The sequence below is a fragment of the Diadema antillarum genome, unplaced genomic scaffold (assembly GCF_040938485.1).
Source record: "Diadema antillarum isolate AM-2024a unplaced genomic scaffold, OU_Dant_1.0 seq00001984_RagTag, whole genome shotgun sequence".
Taxonomy (NCBI): Eukaryota; Metazoa; Echinodermata; class Echinoidea; order Diadematoida; family Diadematidae; genus Diadema; species Diadema antillarum.
This window is the reverse complement of record NW_027272642.1, coordinates 136576-159928: the sequence shown is the minus strand read 5'-3', so window position 1 is coordinate 159928 and position 23353 is coordinate 136576. Positions and strand designations below refer to the sequence as shown.

General features: G+C 36.9%; 1 protein-coding gene across 1 annotated transcript; it reads right to left on the bottom strand.

The window, feature by feature from the left end:
• Window positions 1-923: 923 nt before the first annotated feature.
• On the bottom strand, window positions 924-21044 carry LOC139713482 (uncharacterized). The gene is made up of 2 exons (XM_071625210.1): window positions 20855-21044; window positions 924-1201 (listed from the first exon to the last, which is right to left on the bottom strand). Exons 1-2 carry the CDS (start codon window positions 21042-21044, stop codon window positions 924-926), a joined length of 468 nt encoding a protein of 155 aa, XP_071481311.1.
• Window positions 21045-23353: the final 2309 nt, after the last annotated feature.

Below are 23353 nucleotides of genomic sequence, written 5' to 3'. Positions count from 1 at the left end.
CACCCGCACACTAAGCAGCGAATCAAATGGAATGGTCAAACCGCCAACAAATTATTTATAGCAATTCTAAAATAAATTTGCTATTGTTTGAAGTGTTATTTAAAAAAAAAGATCAGTTTTGAGTCCAATAACCAAACTGAAGCTTCGAAAAACTATGAGAAAATACCAGAAAAATACATTACTTAAGAATTAGAATGTAAAGAAAAAACTCAAAGTACGCAAAGACACAAAATATAATTAAAACAAATATATAGTAATATACGAAAAAATCATAATGAAAATACAATCATATCCACTGACATGCTGTTTCACAGTCATTCTCATATCCGTTGTGTTATCTGTTTACGTAATTACCAATAATCTCTACACCGCTATTTTTTTAATCGTCTCAAAGTGAACATTAATACATCCACCACCCGTGCGTCAGTGTATCCCTCTGAATACGTTTGCCAAAGAGAAACCAAGGGTATAGATTTTGATATAGCACAAAATGACACTTAGACAGTAGCAAACTGTACATAGTGACCTTAAAGAAGAGAAGCGCACACTCTAATAGTCACTTTACGGTCACACTATAATTATCATTTATTCATTCATTAACAGAAATTCGCGTTAACCATAAACACGATTTCATTCAACGCCGGGCGACAAAAGCACGCAGCTGTAGTGTTTAGAAGAAAACGCTGCGGTAATACCGAGTACACAATAAACGTACGCAAAAGCTGCCCGCAAAGACACAATATCAGATGTCACGTTCATAAATTACTTGGCCTTGCGTTTCAAGGCTCTATAATCGTTAACATTTACAGATGAAATTTTATTTTTCATTATGAGAAATCGTGCATCCAGGGTGTAGTTGTGATCTTTGCCTCTTTTGCCTTACACACATGGCATTTTGCTTCCAAAACGATCATAAATTAACACTAACAGAATGAGTGAAACTTCCATCGACCAGTCGACCCAAGCCATGTCATCAGCCCGATCGAGCTGAACTCTAACGGGTTTGGATCCAACCAATTAAAGAACGGCGCCTCGTTGCCATAGCGTCCTAGAGAGAAGTTCCCCGAGGCAAACTTCAGCCAGTAGCGATCGTACACTGTAAGACCTGAAAGACCGTTACCGCTGTCAGATAGTTGCTTCTGTTTCTTCAGAACCCCAAGTCGGCTTACCGAGATATCTGTGTTATCATATCCACCGATTACTGTTGGAGAAACAAATAAAATAGATGATTGTATGAAATACATCTATGGGCAATTATCTTTTAAAAAAACACACGTAGATCATTTTCAAGGATTATCCACGTCAACAATATGAAAGATTCACAAATCATTCGAATGGTTAAAATCAAATCGATGTTTCTCCATGATGTATACAACAGAACTATTCACTATCAAACTTTACTGATTTTTTTTTCATTTCTTCATAATTGAATTAGTTGTCAAAATTTCGATTCCACTACCAGCAGCCTTATATATATTTCAGCTTATCTCATTACAACCTCAGTAAAAAAAGAAAGACACCGCAACGCAGTGAAGCCATGTTGTATATTGTTAGATGAAAACTGTTTATTCTTAGTGTTGGTTTTGTCCGAAAAGCAGTAAGATTTCGTGCTACACTGCCAATCACAAGTGGAATGAATGTCAAAATCTCGAATATACATTTTCCCATCAATATTCATTACAGTTGCATTAAGAAAAGGCGAAAAACGCTCTGATCTGACGGTTTACATCATACACCTATATAGGGTCTAATGTTTTTATGTACATGTACAACTGTATATGTATTGTGTATATAGATTATGTATACGTTTATGTGTAAATGTATTATGTACATATATATTAATACAATGTATATAATTATGTATATATCACAGTTTCTCAGACAGAAATCCATTCAATAGAACGACACACAGTATAGCCATTCAACTTTGTGCTTTGACCGTTCGATTTCAGTCATCATAAACAAGTTTGTGGTTCTGTGTATTGTAATTTATAACACGTTTCTACGGACCACATTTCCCCCTTTTTGCACTGTTATATCATTTGGTTTTGTAATTCAATTTTCTCTTCAAAATGTCATTGAATCACTTAATTCCCATCGTATTTTATGAATTTCGATTCTTGCTATCATTTTTCTTGTTTTACTTTAATCCATACCGGAGCATGTATATTTATGTATATAATTATATATGATATATATATATATATATAACACTCACAGAATGGGTATATCATTTCTACGTTTATATCCATAATTGCAATTGTACCCCAAGTCCTATGGTGGCTCTTGAATATTTGCGTGTCCACATTATACGTTTTCATAAGTCTAGCTACCACTAGGTCTTACAGAAAACATTTCCCACAAAACCATATATCGGATAACACTGTTAATGATACAATCATGAGTAATAGCTGAATAGTGTGCAGTTTAGTTGGAGGTGATTTGAAATTGAAGGCATGTATCGGTTTCATTAAATCCATGTTAATTTCAAAGTTAAGTTCCAGATTTTAAACTTAAAAATGGATCTTTAACTTTACACAAGGCAACAATAATGTGTTTGGGAGAGTGCACATACAATTATCCTGCAATGGACACGATTACCACCGGCTCAGCTGACTAGCTCAGCTGAGCATGGAAACAAAGCACTACTTGCAATGTATTATATACTGCAGATACTGTTTTTTTCCCAGTAGGAGTGCAGCATGTTTCAATGTGCTTGCATACGTTACATTTCAGGATGAATATAGATGAGCTGTGGTTATTGAATTCCTCCTGAATAAACACACACAAAAAAAGCATTCAAACCCTGGTCATTGCCTGGGTGTTAACCACACACTTCAATACACACCAATTAATCCCTGTGCAAGGTTAAAGTTTTCGACAGAGGGTTAAAAATAGAGCAAAATCTGAACCCTAACTAAAGGGCTTTTTACACTTGTAAATTTTTGCTTAGCCCCGGACCAACGGTGGGGCTAGGGGGGGGGGGGGGGGGCCTTAGCCCCACCGTTGGTACGGGACTATCCTTAGCCCACTTTCTGTTTACACTCGTTTTGCCAAAGTGGGCTAGCCCCACCGATAGTACGGTACTATCTGGCCCTGCAAAATAGCAGGGGTTAGCACCGCAATTGCGGTGCCAAGCAAGTGAGTGTAAACAGAACGAAAAAATAATCCTGGGCTAAGCGACGGAGACGAAGTCCGACCTTCACTGACCAATCAGAAACGAGGTAATCAAGTGCTGCCGGTGCGTGCGTGTGCGTGTACAGTACACAGCGTAATTATGAATATTCATGTGGTTTGGAAAGTCCGGGGCTAAGAAATACGAGTGTAAAAAGGTCAGTTTTCTCCTTAGCCCCGGACAAGAGATAGTACGGGACTAATTGGCGAGTGTAAAAAGCTGAAAAAATTGGTACGGGACTAACGATAGTCCTGGGTCAGAGAATGTCCGGGGTTAAGAAACACAAGTGTAAAAAGCCATAAATCTTGAATTTAATGAAACTGATTTATGCTTTCCTTTTTAAATTACCTCCAACAAAATTGTACACTACGTGTCTTCAGCTATTGCTCATATCAATGTAAGTGCTGTCTGATACAGTGTTTGAACTTTTAAGGATCAACGGTGGGATTTTTTTTATCATCTAGTACGCATGGTAAGATATTCTTCTTGGTTGTGAAATGCTTCGGCTGCAGTTCTGTCCGTGAATATAAATATTTCCTTCATGTAGGTATATGAGAGCGGAGATCTACAAACTGTTGCTTCGGTGAAAGTCTGTAAGTGGATTATTAGGGGTATTTCGGTACAGTGGACAAAACTCCCGACCCTCAATCGGAGGACTCGAGTTTGAATCTGGTATAGTGCTTACGTCGTTGGACAAGATGTTTTTATCCACAATGTCCTTCTCGACCCAGATGTATAAATGGGCGCCTAGCAATGCTGGATTAATAATGATTGAAATGATAATAATAATAATCATAATCATAATAATAATGATAATGATAATGATAATGATAATAACAATAATGATATGATATTATGATAAGATTATGATGTAATGATAATAATATGATAATGATAACAATACTGATGGCACGGCACTCTAGTAGAAAAGTGTTCACATTGAATATGCTATACCCTGGGTAATGGGTAATGCAGGATTACATTATTATTATTATTATTATTATTATTATCATCATCATCATTATTATTATCATAACTGTTATTATCATTAATATAGGTTTTCCCACCCAATTTCATCAGATTTGCATTCTAATAATGAAAAGGCAATCGAATTCAAGCGATTTTGGTCACTGCTCCACTCTCACGTTTCATCTTAATTCTTTGAGCATTCAGTTTCGTTTATGGTTTTAAATGATTATGGAAACAGTCTGGAATGCACCTTTAAGGTTTTTTTTTTAGAGTATTGGTTTCTCTGCTCGAAGACCACCATGACTTCTACAAATATAAACAAAGAGCTGTCCATTTATGTACTACACGATTTCAAATTATTGAAATCGTCTGGAATACTTATTTCTCTGCTCGCGGACCACAATAAATTCCAAAAATCTACAGTTGGAGCTATCGATGTATGTACTATACATGATATCAGATTATGTAAATCGTCTGGAATGCCCCTTTAAGGTAGATCTTCCTGGATACTATCTCAACATTTTGCTTCTTTATCTGGTGATTCAGCTATCTCATAGTCTTGTTTACATAACTGTTGGGTATCTACTGTGTTTTCATCTTTTTTCCCTAATGGATGATAATTTTGATGATGTTTTTGATGTTGTAGGTAATGACTGTAGTTATATCAATTGCTCTGATTTTCGTTACAGTGAAAAAAATAAACTGTCACTTTTGCATGTTAATTCTAGGAGCCTTTATAAAAATTTTGAAGATTTTGTTGTGTTTTTATCCAGTATAAAATATGATTTTACTGTGATTGGTATAACCGAAACTTGGTTTAAACCTTCAATAGATGTAGCTAAATTTAACATCCCTGGATATTCTTTTATTCAGTCATGTCGGTTGAATAAAAAAGGTGGTGGGGTTGCATATTTATATAAAGGAGGGAATTGATTTTCGGCTACGAAGTGACTTATCTGATAAAAATTTGTATTATGAATCTTTGTTTATAGAAGCGAATATTACAAACACTAAATATGTTATTGGATGTGTGTACAGAGCGCCTGGCACTGATATAAGATCGTTTATTGATAGATTTGATGATACAATGGAAATTGTGAGTGCAGAAAATAAAAAAATATATATTATGGGCGACTTTAATGTAAATGTATTGAATATTAATGTAGATAATAAAATTAAAGATTTTGTTGACTTTGTGACTTCATATGGTTTATTCTCCCTAATTAATAAACCAACTCGTGTTACGTCTTCAACCGCAACCTTAATTGATAATATCTTTACAAACTGTGTTAAAGACCATTTTCATTCTGGTATTCTGTGCTCAGATTTCTCTGACCATATGCCCATTTTTAGCATCAATAAAGGTGATGCTGTTACAGCTGTTAACAGCAAAGGTAAAATATTTCGGCGTGTTATTAATGAAGAGAAGATTAATGTTTTTAAGCAAAAGTTATCTGACGTTAATTGGTCTTGTTTGTATAATTTGTATGATGCTAATGACTCTTATGAACAGTTTATTGATACTTTTTAAATATTATATGATTCAATTTTTCCTTTAGTTGAGATGAAGTCAAAGAAAAAATGAAGAAAACCATGCATTAACCCAGGCCTCCTGAAATCTATTAATCAGAAGCATAAGTTGTACTCTAGGTTTATTAAATATCGAAGTGATGCAAACTTTAAAAAGTATGTGGTACATAAAAATTTGTTGACTTCTGCTGTTCGACAGAGCAAAAAGAGGTATTATGATAATGTTTTTCGGTCAACTCAATAGGATATTAAAAAGACATGGTATCACATAAATGAATTATTAGGGAGAGGGAAGAAACCATTAATTCCGAGTGAAATGTACCATAATGGCATTACACTTCAGTCAGAGTTACATAAAGCTGAATATTTTAATAAATATTTTATTGATTTGCCCTCAAAGATAAACACTGATATACCTGCTGCCAAAAGTTCATTTCTAGAACATTTATCTGTGCAAAGTCACTCCTCATCATTGTATTTTACTCCAACATCTGTTCATGAAATTATGAAATTTGCTACTGCCCTAAACCCATCAAAATCATATGGGTCAGATGATGTATCTCCAATGGTTGTAAAGAGTTGTATACAGTATATTGCTGATCCCTTGTGTGATATTTTCAACAAGTCTCTTTCACAAGGAATTGTTCCACAAAAATTGAAATTAGCAAATGTAATCCCTGTATTTAAAAAGAATGATAGCAAATGTGTGGAAAATTATAGACCAATTGCTTTGTTACCCATTTTCTCAAAGATCCTTGAAAAAATTGTGTATAAAAGATTGGATGATTATCTTCAATCATATAGTGTTTTGATTCCACAGCAATTTGGTTTTCGGAAAAAATGTTCCACGAGCATGGGTGTCTTGAATTTAGTGAGTACTGTCGTTAATGCTATTGATAGTGGCAGGTATTGTATTGGTATATTTTTGGATTTGTCGAAGGCTTTTGATACTATTGACCATTCGATACTCCTGTGTAAGCTTGAGCATTATGGTATTCGTGGGGTAGCTCTAGCTTGGTTTAAAGACTACTTGCAAAATAGACAGCCATATGTAGCGGTAAATGGCGTTAAATCACAGTCGAGGCAAGTAACATGTGGTGTTCCACAGGGCTCAGTCCTAGGCCCTTTATTGTTCCTTATTTATATTAATGGCATTATCAATTCATCTAGCTTGTTTACTTATTCGCTTTTTGCAGACGACACTTGCTTACTTGCTCACCACAACTATTTGTTACCCTTAATAAACTCTGTAAATGATGAAATTGGTAATATATATTGAATGGTTTTGTTGTAATAAACTATTATTGAATACTAGTAAATCTCAATATGTTGTATTTAGATTAAGAGGGAAAAGAATCCAAAATGACATTGTTCCACTGGTAATAGGCGGTAACCAGATTGATCGAAGCCATAATGTACGATTCCTAGGCGTTACAGTCGATGAATATTTATCGTGGAAAGACCACGTCAATTACGTTTGTACTAAAGTTTCTCGTAGTGTTGGTATCTTATCCAAGTTACGTCTCTATTTACCAAAAGAAACCTTAATTACTCTGTATAATGCCATAGTTATGCCTCATTTAATGTACTGTTATGTAGCTTGGGGAAATACTTATAAGACTCATATAGATAAGTTGATTGTTCTTCAGAAAAAAGCTGTAAGGTATATTACAAATTCAAACTATAGAAGTCCAAGTTTGCCATTGTTTATTCAACTTCATATTTTGCCATTTGAAAAATTAGTTATCTTGAGTTGCTTGATTTTAATGTTTAAGACACAAGGTGATCCGAAATTTCTCATGAAGGATGCGTTTGTGTTAAATTCTACCGTTCATTCTTATAATACGCGTAAAAGTAATCTCATTCATCAACCCTTTGTCAGAACTCAAACTGCCCAGAATTCATTTGTATATGTTTGTATTAGGGAATGGAATAATTTGCCATTGAGAATTAGGTCAGCCTCAACACTATCCATCTTTAAACGTACATGTCGCATTTATCTTGAAATTTGTAAAACAAGAATTGATCAGGGAAGCTGAATTTAAAAGTATAGTAAAATATAAAATATCTTTCTGCAATTTCATGTGAACTACATGTATGTGCATGAGCGTTTTTGTGACACATGTTTGTGTGATTGAATGTGTGTGTGTGTGTGTGTGTGTGCTTGTGTTGCATCTGTTCTTTGTAAATATGTTACTATTATACTTCTTGTTAATATGTTTAAAACTTTAGTATGTTTTCTTTTATATGTTTATCCGGGACTCCTTTTTTACAAGCTCTGCTTCTTTTGGGGTCCCAAACCATTCATTAGTCTTAATGCTGTATCCTTTTGTAAAATGTCAAATGTTTAATGAATTGGTTAAATAAACTTGAAATTTGAAACTTGAAACTAGTTCACCTCCACATAACCATGGAATTACCACGGAGGTTTTCCTACTCATAACCTTGGAATCCTCTCTTGGGTAAAATTGACGTGTTCAGGAACGTTGTATATGTGACCCTGCACCACAAAACCAACAAAAATTCGGCAGACATGGATTTTTAGTTATGGGTAGATTCTGAAAGAGCAGACTCTTAGCTTTAAAATGATGTATAACTCAATTCAAATGGACCCCATGCCTACCTAACTACTGGAAAGAAAGCACACACTCTGGAAAAGTGTGAACTGAGAAAGGAGGCTCTGAAGTACACGGTCTATTCAAACGTTTAATCTTTACCAAGCCGTGCTATAGCTGCGCCATGTAAGGGAGAAAACACAGGATTTACACCAATGGAGCAACAACAATGAAGGGATTATCAGATTAAGCTGAAATTAAATGTTATCTATAAGCACATTTTGCCCATGATTAATGCTAACTTTCAAAGCAGTACTGTCATCATTTCAAAGGTTATTAGACTTGAAAGTGAAGAGTGTGCAAAGGATTACAAGACATGAAAAGCGGCCTTAAGTCATACCTGATCATTCTACTCTTCCCCCCCCCCAAAAAAAAAGGTTGTAGAAAAACTGCTAAAAACACACTTTCCCATTCATGTTAAGATACCAAACTGAAGAATAATGTAGAAGAAGGATAGCTCTTTCATAAAATATGAAAAACTTAAGATTGACTTGGTTGAACCATTTCACCTTTTTTCAGTCCTCACTTAAAGTCAAGGGGTGCGACTTTTTGTTTGTTTTGTGGTGCACGGTCACATATAGGCATAATTATGATGTGCAAGGGCATCGTCCATTAAAAAAATCAGACTGTACTTTTGTGATTGTTGCTTGATTTGTCAAACTTTGGTGTGTTTCAGTTAACCTTTCGAACTGCCAAAACTGAAGACTATGATGGGGACAATGTTGTCATTCACTCAAAGCAAAGATCACAGACAAAAACGCAAATTTAAACAATAACAAATTTACAAAAAAAAAAGGAACAAATTGTGCTTACCTGCCGTCCCCGGATCAACGAGAAATGTACCAAGTAACTATCATCCCCTTATCACAATGTCACTGTTTGCTTTTATGATAATGAAATGGAAGATTAAGGGTTAAATCGTGTTTTCAATATTCTTTTTAGGTCATAGAATATTGATTGTGTGTGTGTGTGTGTGTGTGTATGTGTGTAAAACTTACTAGGTAGCTATGTAACGGACGAAACTTTAAAGAGTATTTTTTATTACAACTTTTAACTGTATTGTTTTTGGCAAGGTAGGAGACTCACCAATTACGTACGTGGGATTACTCGTCTGCGAAGGCCCCATTGTTAAGGCGATGCGAGCAGCCTTGTCTGTGCTGACTTCAAAGTCCACTGACGTCATTTCTGTTCTCAGGTTCAATCCATGAAAGTTGTAGAAGACATTGGTACCGCTATCTGGTGTGTGGATTACGCTGCATGCTTTAAAATAGGAACGAAACGTGTCTACCAAATTTCATGACAGGATGTAGTTTCGCAAATACCATAGAACCAAAGAAGTGTATAATCATGAATTGTACAATTGGAACTAACAGCGCATATGAAAAAAGAAAAAGAAATGGTATTCGAAATTAAGAGGGCTACTATTTCATAACCGTCTGTACGGACAGCTAAATGCTGCTTTTGAAGAAAGGAAAGCTCTTCTTCTTCCCGTTGGTACCCATATTGTGTTGACGAAATGTCATGAATGACTGAACACGTTAAGTTTTAAAACATCAATGACAAGCTGCACATTTTTCCAAGTTCGAGTGTTATCATGAAGCAACGGCGTAGCCAGGATTTCATCTTAGGGGGGGCGGTTAGTCTGCGAGGGAGCGAAGCGACTGAGCCCGAGCGAGCGGAGCGAGCGAGGGGGGGGGGGGGAGGGTGTGGGAGGGGGGTGTCCCCCCTCCCACGGTAAGAACTTTTTGCATTTTGATGTTGTAAATGGTGCAATTTGATGCATGTTTTTGCGCGTTTTATCGACGTGAAACACTCCCACTTGTTTATGGTAGCAGTTTATTTTGATGTAGATTATTATTGAACAATTTGCCTATAAAATGGTATAATTTAGATACACTTCTTGTATTAATTCTTTTCACTGAATATCATGAACGCGACGGAACCCGAGCGAGCGGAGCGAGCGAGGGGGTAGGGGAGGGTGTGGGAGGGGGGTGTCCCCCCTCCCACGGGAAGAACTTTTTGCATTTTGATGTTGCAAATGGTGCAATTTGATGCATGTTTTTGCGCGTTTTATCGACGTGAAACAGTCCCACTTGTTTAAGGTATATAGCAGTATATTTTAGTGTAGACTATTATTGAAGAATTTGCCTGTAAAATGGTGTAATTTAAACACACTTCTTGTATTAATTCTTTTCATTGAATATCATGAAGGCAACTGAACCCTCGCGAGCGGAGCGAGCGAGGGGGAGGGGAGGGTGTGGGAGGGGGGTGTCCCCCTCCCACGGTAAGAACTTTTTGCATTTTGATGATGCAATGGTGCAATTTGATGTATGTTTTTGCGCGTTTTATCGACGTGAAACAGTCCCACTTGTTTAAGGTAGCAGTATATTTTAGTGTAGATTATTATTGAACAATTTACCTATAAAATGGTGTAATTTAAACACACTTCTTGTATTAATTCTTTTCGTTGAATATCATGAAGGCAACTGAACCCTAGCGAGCGGAGCGAGCGAGGGGGAGGGGAGGGTGTGGGAGGGGGTGTCCCCCTCCCACGGTAAGAACTTTTTGCATTTTGATGTTGTAAATGGTGCAATTTGATGCATGTTTTTTGCGCGTTTTATCGACGTGAAACAGTCCCACTTGTTTAAGGTAGCAGTATATTTTAGTGTAGATTATTATTGAACAATTTACCTATAAAATGGTGTAATTTAAACACACTTCTTGTATTAATTCTTTTCATTGAATATCATGAAGGCAACTGAACCCTAGCGAGCGGAGCGAGCGAGGGGGAGGGGAGGGTGTGGGAGGGGGTGTCCCCCTCCCACGGTAAGAACTTTTTGCATTTTGATGTTGTAAATGGTGCAATTTGATGCATGTTTTTTGCGCGTTTTATCGACGTGAAACAGTCCCACTTGTTTATGGTAGCAGTATATTTTAGTGTAGATTATTATGGAACAATTTGCCTTTAAAATGGTGTAATCTAAATGCACTTCTTGTATTAATTCTTTTCACTGAATATCATGAACGCGACTGAACCCGAGCGAGCGGAGCGAGCGAGGGGGTATAGGGGAGGGTGTGGGAGAGGGGATGTCCCCCCTCCCACGGGAAGAACTTTTTGCATTTTGATGTTGCAAATGGTGCAATTTGATGCATGTTTTTACGCGTTTTATCGACGTGAAACAGTCCCACTTGTTTAAGGTACATAGCAGTATATTTTAGTGTAGATTATTATGGAAGAATTTGCCTATAAAATGGTGTAATTTAAACACACTTCTTGTATCATCTTTTCACTGAATATCATGAACGCGACTGAACCTGGGCGAGCGGAGCGAGCGAGGGGGGCGGGGAGGGTGTGGGAGGGGGGTGTCCCCCCTCCCACGGTAAGAACTTTTTGCATTTTGATATTGCAAATGGTGCATTTTGATGCATGTTTTTGCGCGTTTTATCGACGTGAAACAGTCCCACTTGTTTAAGGTAGCAGTACATTTTAGTGTAGATTATCATGGAACAATTTGCCTTTAAAATGGTGTAATCTAAATGCACTTCTTGTATTAATTCTTTTCACTGAATATCATGAACGCGACTGAACCCGAGCAAGTGGAGCGAGCGAGGGGGGAGGGGAGGGTGTGGGAGGGGGGTGTCCCCCTCCCACGGTGAGAACTTTTTGCATTTTGACGTTGCAAATGGTGCAATTTGATGCATGTTTTTGCGTGTTTTAACGAGTTGAAACAGTCCCACTTGTTTATGGTTGCAGTATATTTTAGTGTAGATTATTATTGAACAATTTGCCTATAAAATGGTATAATTTAAATACACTAGTCTTCTTGTATTAATTCTTACACTGAATATCATGAACGCTGTCTGTTCAGCAATCAAGCAGAAAAAGCATACACACGAGGGTGTAGATAGGGGCATATACCCTGCCACACGAAGGTGATTTTGCGTTTTCAGACCTGAAATTCAGCGATCTGGTGCAAAGTTTGGTGGAATACTTTTTCATCGAAGTGTTAAAATCACGGAATTTAGCTCTTATTCCGAAAGTGCACCATCTGTGTGTATGTATAAAGTCTAGTGAGGTATAGAGCTTAGGGGAAGGGGGATTCCCCCTCCCGCACGCGGAGCTTTTGCGTTTTTAGAATTGAAATAAAGCGATCGGTATATAGCCACAGTCATATATAGCCACTACTTCTATGCATGGCGGGGGGGGGGGGGGCGGGCAAGCAGGGAGAAGGCGTTGGCGAGTGTTATCTCCACCCTTCCCTTCCGATGGAGCTTTTGCCTTTGTAAGGTTGAAATTGAGATATCTATCGTATACGCATATTTGATGGAATCAACCTTTGGGAAATCACCAAAAAAAAAAAAAAAAGAATGGGGGGGGGGGGGCTGAGGGAGGAAAGGGTCGATTAAAAGGGGAAATTACCCTTATACATGAGGGAACCTTGAGTTTTCGGAATATAAGTGATAAGTCTTGTGCACTCAGAATTATTCATAATATTTTGTAAATCTAAAAAGTGTACTTAGCTAGGGAAAGAGGTACAGAGGGGGAGGGTTTGGGAGGGGGACACCCCTCCCAAGCACGAGAGATTTTGCATATTTTGAATTGAAATTCAACGATCTGGTGCACACTTTGAGTGAAATATTAAAAAAAAATATCTTATTTGATGAAGGGTTGCAAAGGAGACCCGCTTCATGTGCATACAGTATACACGCATTTTTTTTTTCCGCCTCCCAAATCCCCGGTCCAAATCTTAGGGGGGGGGGGGCGACCGCCCCCATCGCCCCCCCCCCCCCCCCCTGGCTACGCCAGTGTCATGAAGGAACATTGAATGTCACGCTGAAAGGGATGGGATCTGTCAACGAAAGTACTGGAATAATCAGGCCAGTCTGCACGGGGTCATCCCACTTGACCGACACCCACGAGTCATACAGCCCACGAGTTCGACATTGAAAAGAGGTCCTTGAATCATACAGCTCACGAGTCATGTAGCCCATGAGTTCGACACTACGCAAATAAAGCCCATGATTTCGACACTACGTAAAAACAGCCCACGAATTCAACAGATATAACGCGGGGCAAAATGTGTCGGTCTCATTGGCCTTGTTAGCTTAGTGTCGAACTAATGGGCTGCATGTCTCGTGACGTGCAACCGCCTGCACTACTGCAGGTTTCTGTTTTTGGTGTCCTCTTGAATATCCCCATGCCTAATTATCCCAATGTTGTATAAAAATTTGACTGAAAAGCTCCCCTCCGGTGGGATCATTAACTTGTCAGATATGTGAGGCACCAGATTTAAAGATTGAAAAGAAAAATTCAAATGATGCCTAAAATATCACACATGTATTCCATTTTTAATATTGAAAAGATCCCTCTGGCGACAGCAGGAACTTCGTTTCAGTGTCTTGTGCAAGATTCGGAAGTTTGAAAAATGCATTTTTGGATTGTTCTATTCAGGAGCAATTCTAATATCAATGAGTGTGATCTGAAACATTGTGATTTTTACATAAATGAAAAAAAAAATAAATGCACCTTCTTTGAATGCTTTCCATGCTTTTTGAAGCTCTTGTGCTTTGGAAGAATACTGCGTGAATTTTGGATTTTTTTAAAAACACACTGTATTTACATACTTCACTAAATTTTCGGAAAACTGACCCCTGAACCGACAAAAGATTGTATTGACACGTAGCTGCATATACTGTACATATTTGTTAATATAATTCTTCAGAATAATGAATGAAAACTGCCTAATTGTGTACTGGTACAATGTAGTTTATCATAATTTGTAATTGAGTACATTCAGAAGCTTGTGATTGGATAATCGCTTACTACGTCTTGGAACTGTTAAGTCCAACGTCCGTACTGAACGTTTGAGACAAGCTTTCAAGACAATTATAATTCTCAGAATCTGAAAGAAAATATTTGCCAAATATCCCATTTTCAAACTAACTACGTACGGGAGAATTCAAGGAAAAAAAAATAAATTCCGTTTATCAGAATACATTGAAACAGTAAAACAGAGTTTAATGATAGTTATTGGACCTTCAGTCAATGCAATGAACACCTTGATTTGATGAAACAAAATACTAACTGAAGTTACAAAAATGTTGTTAGATATTTATCAAATATTCCTGTTTATAGTAAAATGAAAGTTTATTTTTCTATAATTCTCTGTGTATGTGTGTGTGAGGCTGGTTTTTATATATATATATGGCGTGTTGCGTTGTTTATGATTCGAACAATTTCTTAAAAACAAATTTTGGTGTACTGTTTTTTTATACAAAAAAAAAACATGTTCCAACTCAAACGTGTCTAGCGATTACGATTTTGGTCTTTCACACCATTTAAGGTAATAGTAGAAAAAAATATCAGGCTCACAATAAAAGAGAGAGAGAGAGAGAGAGAGAGAGAGGTGGGGGATATAAAATTGTTCTTACAACAGTTTGGGCCGAAGAATTCTTCGCTGCAGTCACACTTGTATCCTGTGTATGTCTCCGTACAGGTACCTCCATTGTCACAAGGTGAAGAAGCACAATCTGTATTAACAGGAGCATTTCTTTATTAAATGGTTATTTTAAGAGTTTTATCGCAAAACGAGCTAACTCCATATCTGATGATTTGACAAAATTATTTGTGATAAAAGCTGATAAAAAAAATACATGATTTTTAATCGTAATTTCCACAATTTTCCTTGTAATGTTACACGTATAAGGTATGACTGGAAAGGTTTAACTGTATATGATGATGAGCTTACTTTTAAATGTTTAAAAATGGCGCTAAGCTAATTTAGCAATAAAACTCTCCCTTTCTAAAGGCATCAAGAACAATGTTTTCTTTCCATACAGACCGAACTTGATGTCTCAACGTGAATGTTGTATTCGATGGGGAATTGTGAATTAAAGAAGAAAAATGAGGTACTGCAAAGGGAATTGAAATTATTCTTGCCTGTGCATAGATGCATACATATCGTCGCAGCACATAACGAATCGGCGAATGATTTTTGTGTGTGTGTTTTGTTATTTAGTTTTTTTAGCCGAAACGTGGTTACGAGATAATCGCGCTTAAAGATTCACGACTTTTTTGAGCGTAAAGGTTCATCCAGTGGTGTTTATTACATAAGAGTGATGAAAATGGAATATTATGCTTTCTTTGATACTAAAATTGACTCTTAAACGTATATGGGACTCTGTGGTACCGATGCAAAGCTAGTTCGTCGATTCGTAAAGCTCTGAAATGACAGCAAATGTGTCATTTACCCATTAATGTAGAGCGTCATATATTATGTTGTTTACAACTGTACTTCGAAGCAAGTGCATTACTAAACAGACAACTGCGGCCACGCTAAATATACATGACTTGAAATGTATGCATTCAGCCGCGCCCGGGATAGTGGAATTATGACTTCATTAACTCATGTCCGCTGGTTAATATTATATAAGTTATTCTTATAGTAGATTTTTTTTTTTTGTGTGTGTGTGTGTGTGTGTGTGTGTGTGTGTGTGCTACTTAATAACTTTGCCTTTATACATGAAATTACCCGATAACAATTGGTGTGTTTCATAGGCTTCCAAACGTGTGCCTAGCATTGTCAGTTTCAGGTGTTTTCCGGGTGGGTAATAAAGATTTAGATTATGCTCCACACTAGTGATAAACACATTCATACATACAAAAATATCCCGATTAAATAAATGTACCCTGTAGAGTCATCATCATCATCAGATTCACCATTTCTCGTTTTATCGCATTCTCTAGCATTCTCGCATTAAATTCTTCTCTCTTATTGTTATTTTTATTAATTTGCTTGAAAAATATGGTAATCACTGCTAACCTGTTCTCTTGTATTACATGAGATTAAGAAATTACGCATACCTCCTATTAATCATATAATTTTGCAAATGAAATGTTTTCCATTCCAAATGATTTAAACTTGTCAGGGTAATGACCTCTTCACAATGTGACAGACATTAGTCTTTATTTAAAGCGAAAAACAAAAACAAAAACTCGAGGCATTGCAAAGACATGTCATGGGTGAAATAATGAAATATTAAGAATTATTTGATCCTGATCTTTGATCTTTGACCTCGAGCATGTGCAGCCATAAGCTGACAGCCACAACTCCGTTTATTCATATGTACATATTACTGTATGCCAAGTTTCATTTTAATGCCTTTGCCCCTGTCACACTTTACCGGATAAAGGCAAACGCGTGAGAAACGAATGTCGATCTTTGGTATACTTTATTATCCGTTAAAATCCAATTCATGTCCTTTTTAGCCGTTGGATGCAGATTATCTTTTCCGTTTATTTCAGTCAAAGCTGCCAACTTTGTGGAAGCACAAAGACCTTTTCTCGCCATAAAACGGAAAGCGCGATCAGACCCTTGTCCGATAGTTGTACGTTTTCTCCTGTATCTGTACTGCACTTTGTCACTTTTTCCACGCGTATCCATTTAGGCCTAGGCCTGTAGTGTCTGTTGCTGCAAGAGATGGAACGGATTGAATGCTATGATTGTACAGCATATCAAATGCATACACTCGGTTTGCTGACGTTTGCTCTACGTCCTATGCGCCTAAATTTGTTCCTCGTGATTTTTTTTTTCTTTGGGCAAGGAGTTCATATTCATTTCTGATACGTTTGCGCACGTTCCACTATCCCGTACACAATCGCCTCAAGTGCGTTGTTTGTTCGTTTGTTCGGCCCCTAGATCATGCATGTCACTCCTTCAAAACGGAAATTGTACAGTTTGTCCACCGGATTTACGATTTGAATGGTGGATTTGAACGGATGAGCAAAATATTGCCTGTTTCTTTTACGGCGGGCTTATCCGGCAAAGTGTGATAGGGGCTAAGTTACGCTATACACATAATCGATTACGGACGGCCGGACAAGCCGGAAATACAATGTTTCCGTCGACACTTCGTGGAGGAGGCATAAAGAAAGAAAATAATAAACGCATTGAACTAGAAATGCCGCTATGACGGCTGGAATGCCTCCGCCATAATGCATGGTTCTCGCAATGTCTTGACAAAGTATGATGACAGTTTGACATAATTGGTAAAATATCCAAATGACAGGTTTGTCACAAGTGTGTTGAATGTTCACTTTCCTTGAACTAGATTTAATTGAATGAATGGCTATATTGTCTATGAGTGCAGGCATTTGGGGATTTTAGTGATTTTTACCTAACTTTTGACCCTATTATAAGTTTATGCATGGAGTCATGTTCAAGGTAAGGAGAAAAAAAAAAGTGAAATTGCAGTATCATATAGTAAAATGATAGTATTTTAACCTGGTCTTTGACCTTTGACCCTACGGCCCTAGAATACCCAGGAAAATCACTGTGTCAGGTAGAACATGCAAAAATTTGTACTATATACGTTTCATGATGATACTTTCAGTCAGTTTCGAGATATCGAGGAAGAAGTTAAATTTAGCACTTTCACTTGCCCTTTGACCTTCGACCTTTTGCAAAAAGCTTCCCAGACAGCCTCAGTTAGGTAATACATATAATTTTTCAACAGAAATGCTGCAAGCATTGCATAGATATGAGGGGAAATAGTGACATTCTGAGGAAATGACCTAGAACTATGACCCCTGACCTTTTACCCATGACTGTCAAATCCCCTATATAATCACTGCCAGTCAGTACATGCATATATAGTATGTTCCATAAAGATACATCGAAACATTTGCGAGATATGGACCTAAAAGTGATAATTTAACTTTTTCACTTGACCTCTGACCTTTAACCTCATGATCCGACACTCTCTGGAGAATCTTCATTTGGTAGTACATGTATACAATAAGTTTCATGGCATTGCATGAATACGGGGGAAATAGAGAAATTTTGAGTATTTGACCTTGACATTTTGACCCTTGACCTTAAGCATGTGCACCCAAAAGTTGATAGACACAATTTCGTCTACTAATACATCCACATGCCAAGTTTCATTACGATCACTCCAACGGTGTTTTAGTTACGCTGTCCGCAAAATTGCTCAAGCCCCTGTGCCTGTCACACTTTGCCGTATAGCCCCGTCGTACCAGAAACAGGCGATATTTAATTGCTCGCCTGTTTTTTAAATCGTCAATCCGGTGGACAAAGCGTGAAGTTTCCGTTTTAGAGGAGCGTACATGCACGGTCTACGGGCCGAACAAAACAAACAAACAAACAACGCACCTGGGGCGATTGTGTACAGGACAAAGGAACGTATAAGAACGCATGAGGAACGAATATAAATCGCATACCCACAGGACAAATTGCAAGAGGAATGAAATTGGATGACGCATGAGATGTGTACATCGAAATGTCAGAGGACCGTGGGTATGTGTTTGATGTGCTGTACATACAAAATTTGTAGACGTTCTTACACCCGTTCCATCTCTTGCAGCGACGGACTCTACAGGATGCCTAACGGATGGAAACGCGTTGAAAAAAGGGCATAGTACAGTACAGACACAGGAGAAAACGCAGAACTGCCGGACAAGGGTCAGATCGATCGCGCTATTCATTATTGGTGCTCTGACGGAAATCACCTGAAGATAAACATCCATGGAATGGATAAAAAGGACACAGAACCCATTTCAACGGATATCACGGATATCATGCTTTGGGATAACTGTATCCTATTTTGATGTTTCCATTGCAGCCCTAGAAAACCACTCGCGCAGTACAGGGAACGCGATCAATTTGATATGCTTTGTTCGAGCGATAATTGATGTATGCTAATGATGCTTCATTATGAAATGATACCCATTTTCTTCATCATTGGTGAATTTGCCATTGTCTATAATGTCGGTAACACCCTCCTTTGTTTGCGTGTTAGATTCTTAAGTATAGTGCCAAATACCACACGTCTTTTCTTGTTAGAGTGAAAATGACGTGTTAGTTGACATTTTTCCCACTTAAGTATCAATTCAATTCAATTCAATTCAATTCAATTCAATTCAATTCATTGTAATTCGTCTTCATTTCATTCAAACAGATAAAAACATTCAGAGATGGTATTATAATGTATAGATTCAAATTGACAATACAAATGTAACAGTATGTAGAGACAGTGAGAAAAACGAAGTTTTATGAGCAGCCGCCACTATGGCAAAAGCATTTATAATAAAAGTCATATTTAGTGAGCATAAATTAGATCCAAAGTAACTGAAAACACACATTGAGAGAAAAAAAATAGACACACTAGAAAAAAAACACACAGAGTAATACTCGAATGCGTAGATTATATTTGTGTCTTTTTCAATGATTTAAATCTTCGTTTAAAAACTTTTAAAGATGGACTGATGTTAATTGCCTGTGGCAAGTTATTTCAAATTAGTGGTCCTCTGTACATGCAGAACAGTATATAAACCAACATTTGTTTTATTACAAAAAAAGAGGTAAATGATGATTTGAGGATTTCTCAAATACACTGTAATAACACTTTTTGATTGAAACCAGAAAGAAAGACTTGGAGGAAAGTAATTTTTAAATCATAAATACAATGAATACACCAATTTTATGATTTTTCAATTCCACAAATGTCTAGGGTATTACATTTCATAAACACGATAAAAAGAGGTTTAGAGGAGGCAAGATTATTGGCGTGACATCATAATTCTTCCAGCTTTCTTCTCCAGACTTAATAAAGCAGCGCTATAAATCTTAGAAGGAAAATATCGAAGTTTGTATGAAAGCAACAACAAAAACAAAACGAACAATTAAGAAGGATGACTGCTGTCTAAACTTATTGAACAAAGCAATTCTTTTGAAATCAACTTTTTACGTCGATGCCGTTACAGCCTTGTTGTTTCCATAAATTCCTTGAGTCGTCCTAATTCAGTTTTCACTGAAGTTTCCTCTTTCATCTTAAAAAAAGTAACCTCATCCTGTACATCAAGACTTATAAAAATGTGCATCAAATGATAACAGGGTGACAGGGAAAGCAATGATGTAAATGCACACGAGGATGATTCTTATAGTGATAATCTCCCGGGTACTTTAAGCAGTAAGGATGATTACTCAGTGTATAAGCCGTGCAGCTTGAGCATGTATTGAATTAAATGGAATTGAATTAAATTGAATTGAATTGAATTGAATTGAATTGAATTGAATTGAATTGAATATGCTTGGCCAAGCGGTGATACAGCAATAGTCCACATCAACAACAACAATTGAAAATACATGACAGAAATAAAGGCCCGCTAATGCCGAGCACGGTACAGGCAACGGGCCGGGTTTTTCCTAATGAGGTGCGCCAAACCCTAAAAGGAATTATGTCTATGGTTCTGTAACAACATCACTTCCCCGCTATTAATTTTGTTACAAAATTAATCTTCTACTGTGGATTTTGATGATTTTGATTTTGACATAAGAATATCATTTTTGGTAGATTCTGCACCACAGCAAAATCCCGAAATGTTGCCATGGTTGCCCATATCATGCTCGGTGTAAACGCGCCATAATGATTATTATCAAACATGCAAGTTGCAACTTCGTATAAAGAAAACACACTCTCACGGAAGAAAAAGCACAGCGAGTTATAACTCCCTGCAATTGTTTTGTTGATATAGTGTACATACCTGGAGGTCTACAAGTAAACCTTGTCTTCCCTTTCAGCATGGGATGATTTCCAAATCGTGCCATTTCATCCTCCGTCATTAGTTTGGGTACCATGGCAACCGTTTCTCCATTGTCAAATGTGACTGTCCCGCAAGTCACTTCCATGGATGGGCAGGTATCCTTGATACTCCCATCAGGTGACAGGGCCATTGCTACTTCTGTTATGCGTTGTAGTATGATTAGCGATAACATTGACTGATATGGTAGCATTCATTGTAGTAATCAAATAAATCCAATAACAATAACAACAACAATACACAAATAATAATGACATTAGTTACAACTGCGCTTCAGAATACATACAAACCTTGATGGCTGTCCAAAGGCGCCAAGCCAAAAGGGTGAAAAATGTAAACATTTCAGAAGGAAATAAACCTAAGATTTAAACAAATCGAATGTGAGATTGTCAGACAAGAATTAGTCAGAAAAGACACAATTGTCACAGTGTATAGGCTTACTACAAGTTGAAAAAACAATAACTGTTAAACACTGAGTGTGGAAATTGTCAGATTAATCTGATAATTACTTTGTTGTGGTTGCTACAAGGATTTACATCTTTTTTTTTTTGTCCCGTTCATTACCCAGAACAAACAACACGGTAAGTTATAAAGCATTTGGATAAACCGTAAACTTTAAAAAAAAAAATCTTTTCTCATTAGGACTGCTCACTTTTCCAGAATGTGTACTTTCTTCCCCTTATTTTGATAAACTATAGGAAAGTCAGTTTTTATTGAGTTAAAAACCAGATAAAAGCTTAGAGCCTGCTCTTTGGAAATATTCTAACTTACATCGATAAATGATTATGGGATGGTTTTGTGATGCAGGGCACATCTTTATTGAACAATATTGTCACTATGTTTGGTTTATGTGCCCAACAAATTCTTAACCCTATTCACATTCCCTTCCTTACAGACGGGAAGTTTTCACGCACTATTGCGTAACTTTTCTGTCCCCACTATAATTACAAACTTTTTTGATTTTCCCCGAATTCCCATCTGTCATAACATGGTTCACTTTCAAAACACGAGCTCGTTTTCTATTATCAACCGGTCCATGAAAGATACCGATATCACACCATGTTGTATCAGAATATGACTTATTATATCATTTCACAGATTGAAAATGTCATTACTATGATTGTTTTACTGATTGATTAATTGATTGCTTGATTTTATTTCATTTCTGCATTTCTTTTTCTTACATAAATATAACACTAGTTTCTGAGAACAAAATTGTTTGAATCTAATAGTTGAATCAGGTTACTGATTAACTGTGAATACGTACGAAATTATTCCATGTTGATAAATCAAGATGAAGAGAAGCAAAAATACAATACAGTGCTTATCCATAGCGCATATCACTACCGTAGTGTCTCTGGATGCGCTTTAAGGGAGAGATTTGAAAATTTTAAAAAAAAAAAGAGAAATGTACTGTACAATGTATGTACAGTAGATGCAAAACCAAACTCATACATAATTCTTTTTAAGCAGATATGTGTTGAGAACAGTTTTGAACTTTAACACTGTGGAAGCTTCCTTTATATAAAATGGAACCGTGTTGCACAGTTTTATGAGCAAAAGATGGCTCACCATAAAAATTATGCAAGCGTAATTACTTGCAGATGCAAATTAAAGAAGCACAATGTCATGTAGTCTACCTACCGTTCAAAAGACATATTCAACATCTCTTGATATGATAGAAATACAGGAGACCATCATCATAAGCAAACGCTTCACGAGGATAATGGCCTCGGATTAAGCTGCCACACAGTAAAACACATAAACGGGATACTTGATTTACCCCTACTTAGAGAGAGATAAAACACACACACACACGCACACACACACACACACACACACACGAAAAAAAATGCACTGCATGGTGCATTGTGCAAAATGTGAGAAGTTCATGTGGAGATAATTAGTGTGTAGGCCTATGTCATAGTGAATGCGTCTTATCTTCACATTGGCTGTGTACGTTCAGTTCGTTCATTTCTTAAGTTATCACGACTCCTATATCTATATCATAATCATTTCGTTTAAGGTAATGAAAAGTCAAGATCGCTCTTAGAATCAATGGAGGGGGAGGAAAAACAAGGTACATGCAAATTCGGAAGGCGCATTATTTTTTGCGGCTTATGATATCGAGTATATAATAATGAGCATTTTTCACATTATACCTTCTTTTATGTTTTAACCCAACATACAAACAAAGTATTTGACCTCTTTCTCCATACCATGTTAGAGGGTGCGGTATGGTTTTTATTTGTTTGTTTGTTTGTTTTAGGAAAAAATAATAAAGAGATCGATTTCAATCATTTTTACGTCATGACAAACGTCATATCACATTGTCGTTTAATGGGTTTTAGTAAAAACAGAGAGGAAAAAAAAAAGAAAATCATAATGACAATTACCTCTTTATAATGAAAACCGGAACGATTATTAGAATGATAGATTTGG

Excerpts from the sequence above, each read along its gene's own strand:
- LOC139713482 (XM_071625210.1), bottom strand. The coding sequence starts at position 21,044 with ATGGCCCTGTCACCTGATGGGAGTATCAAGGATACCTGCCCATCCATG. Across the intron at positions 1,202-20,854 it reads GTTTACTTGTAGACCTCCAG|TAATCGGTGGATATGATAAC; the intron begins GTATGTACACTA and ends TTTCTCCAACAG.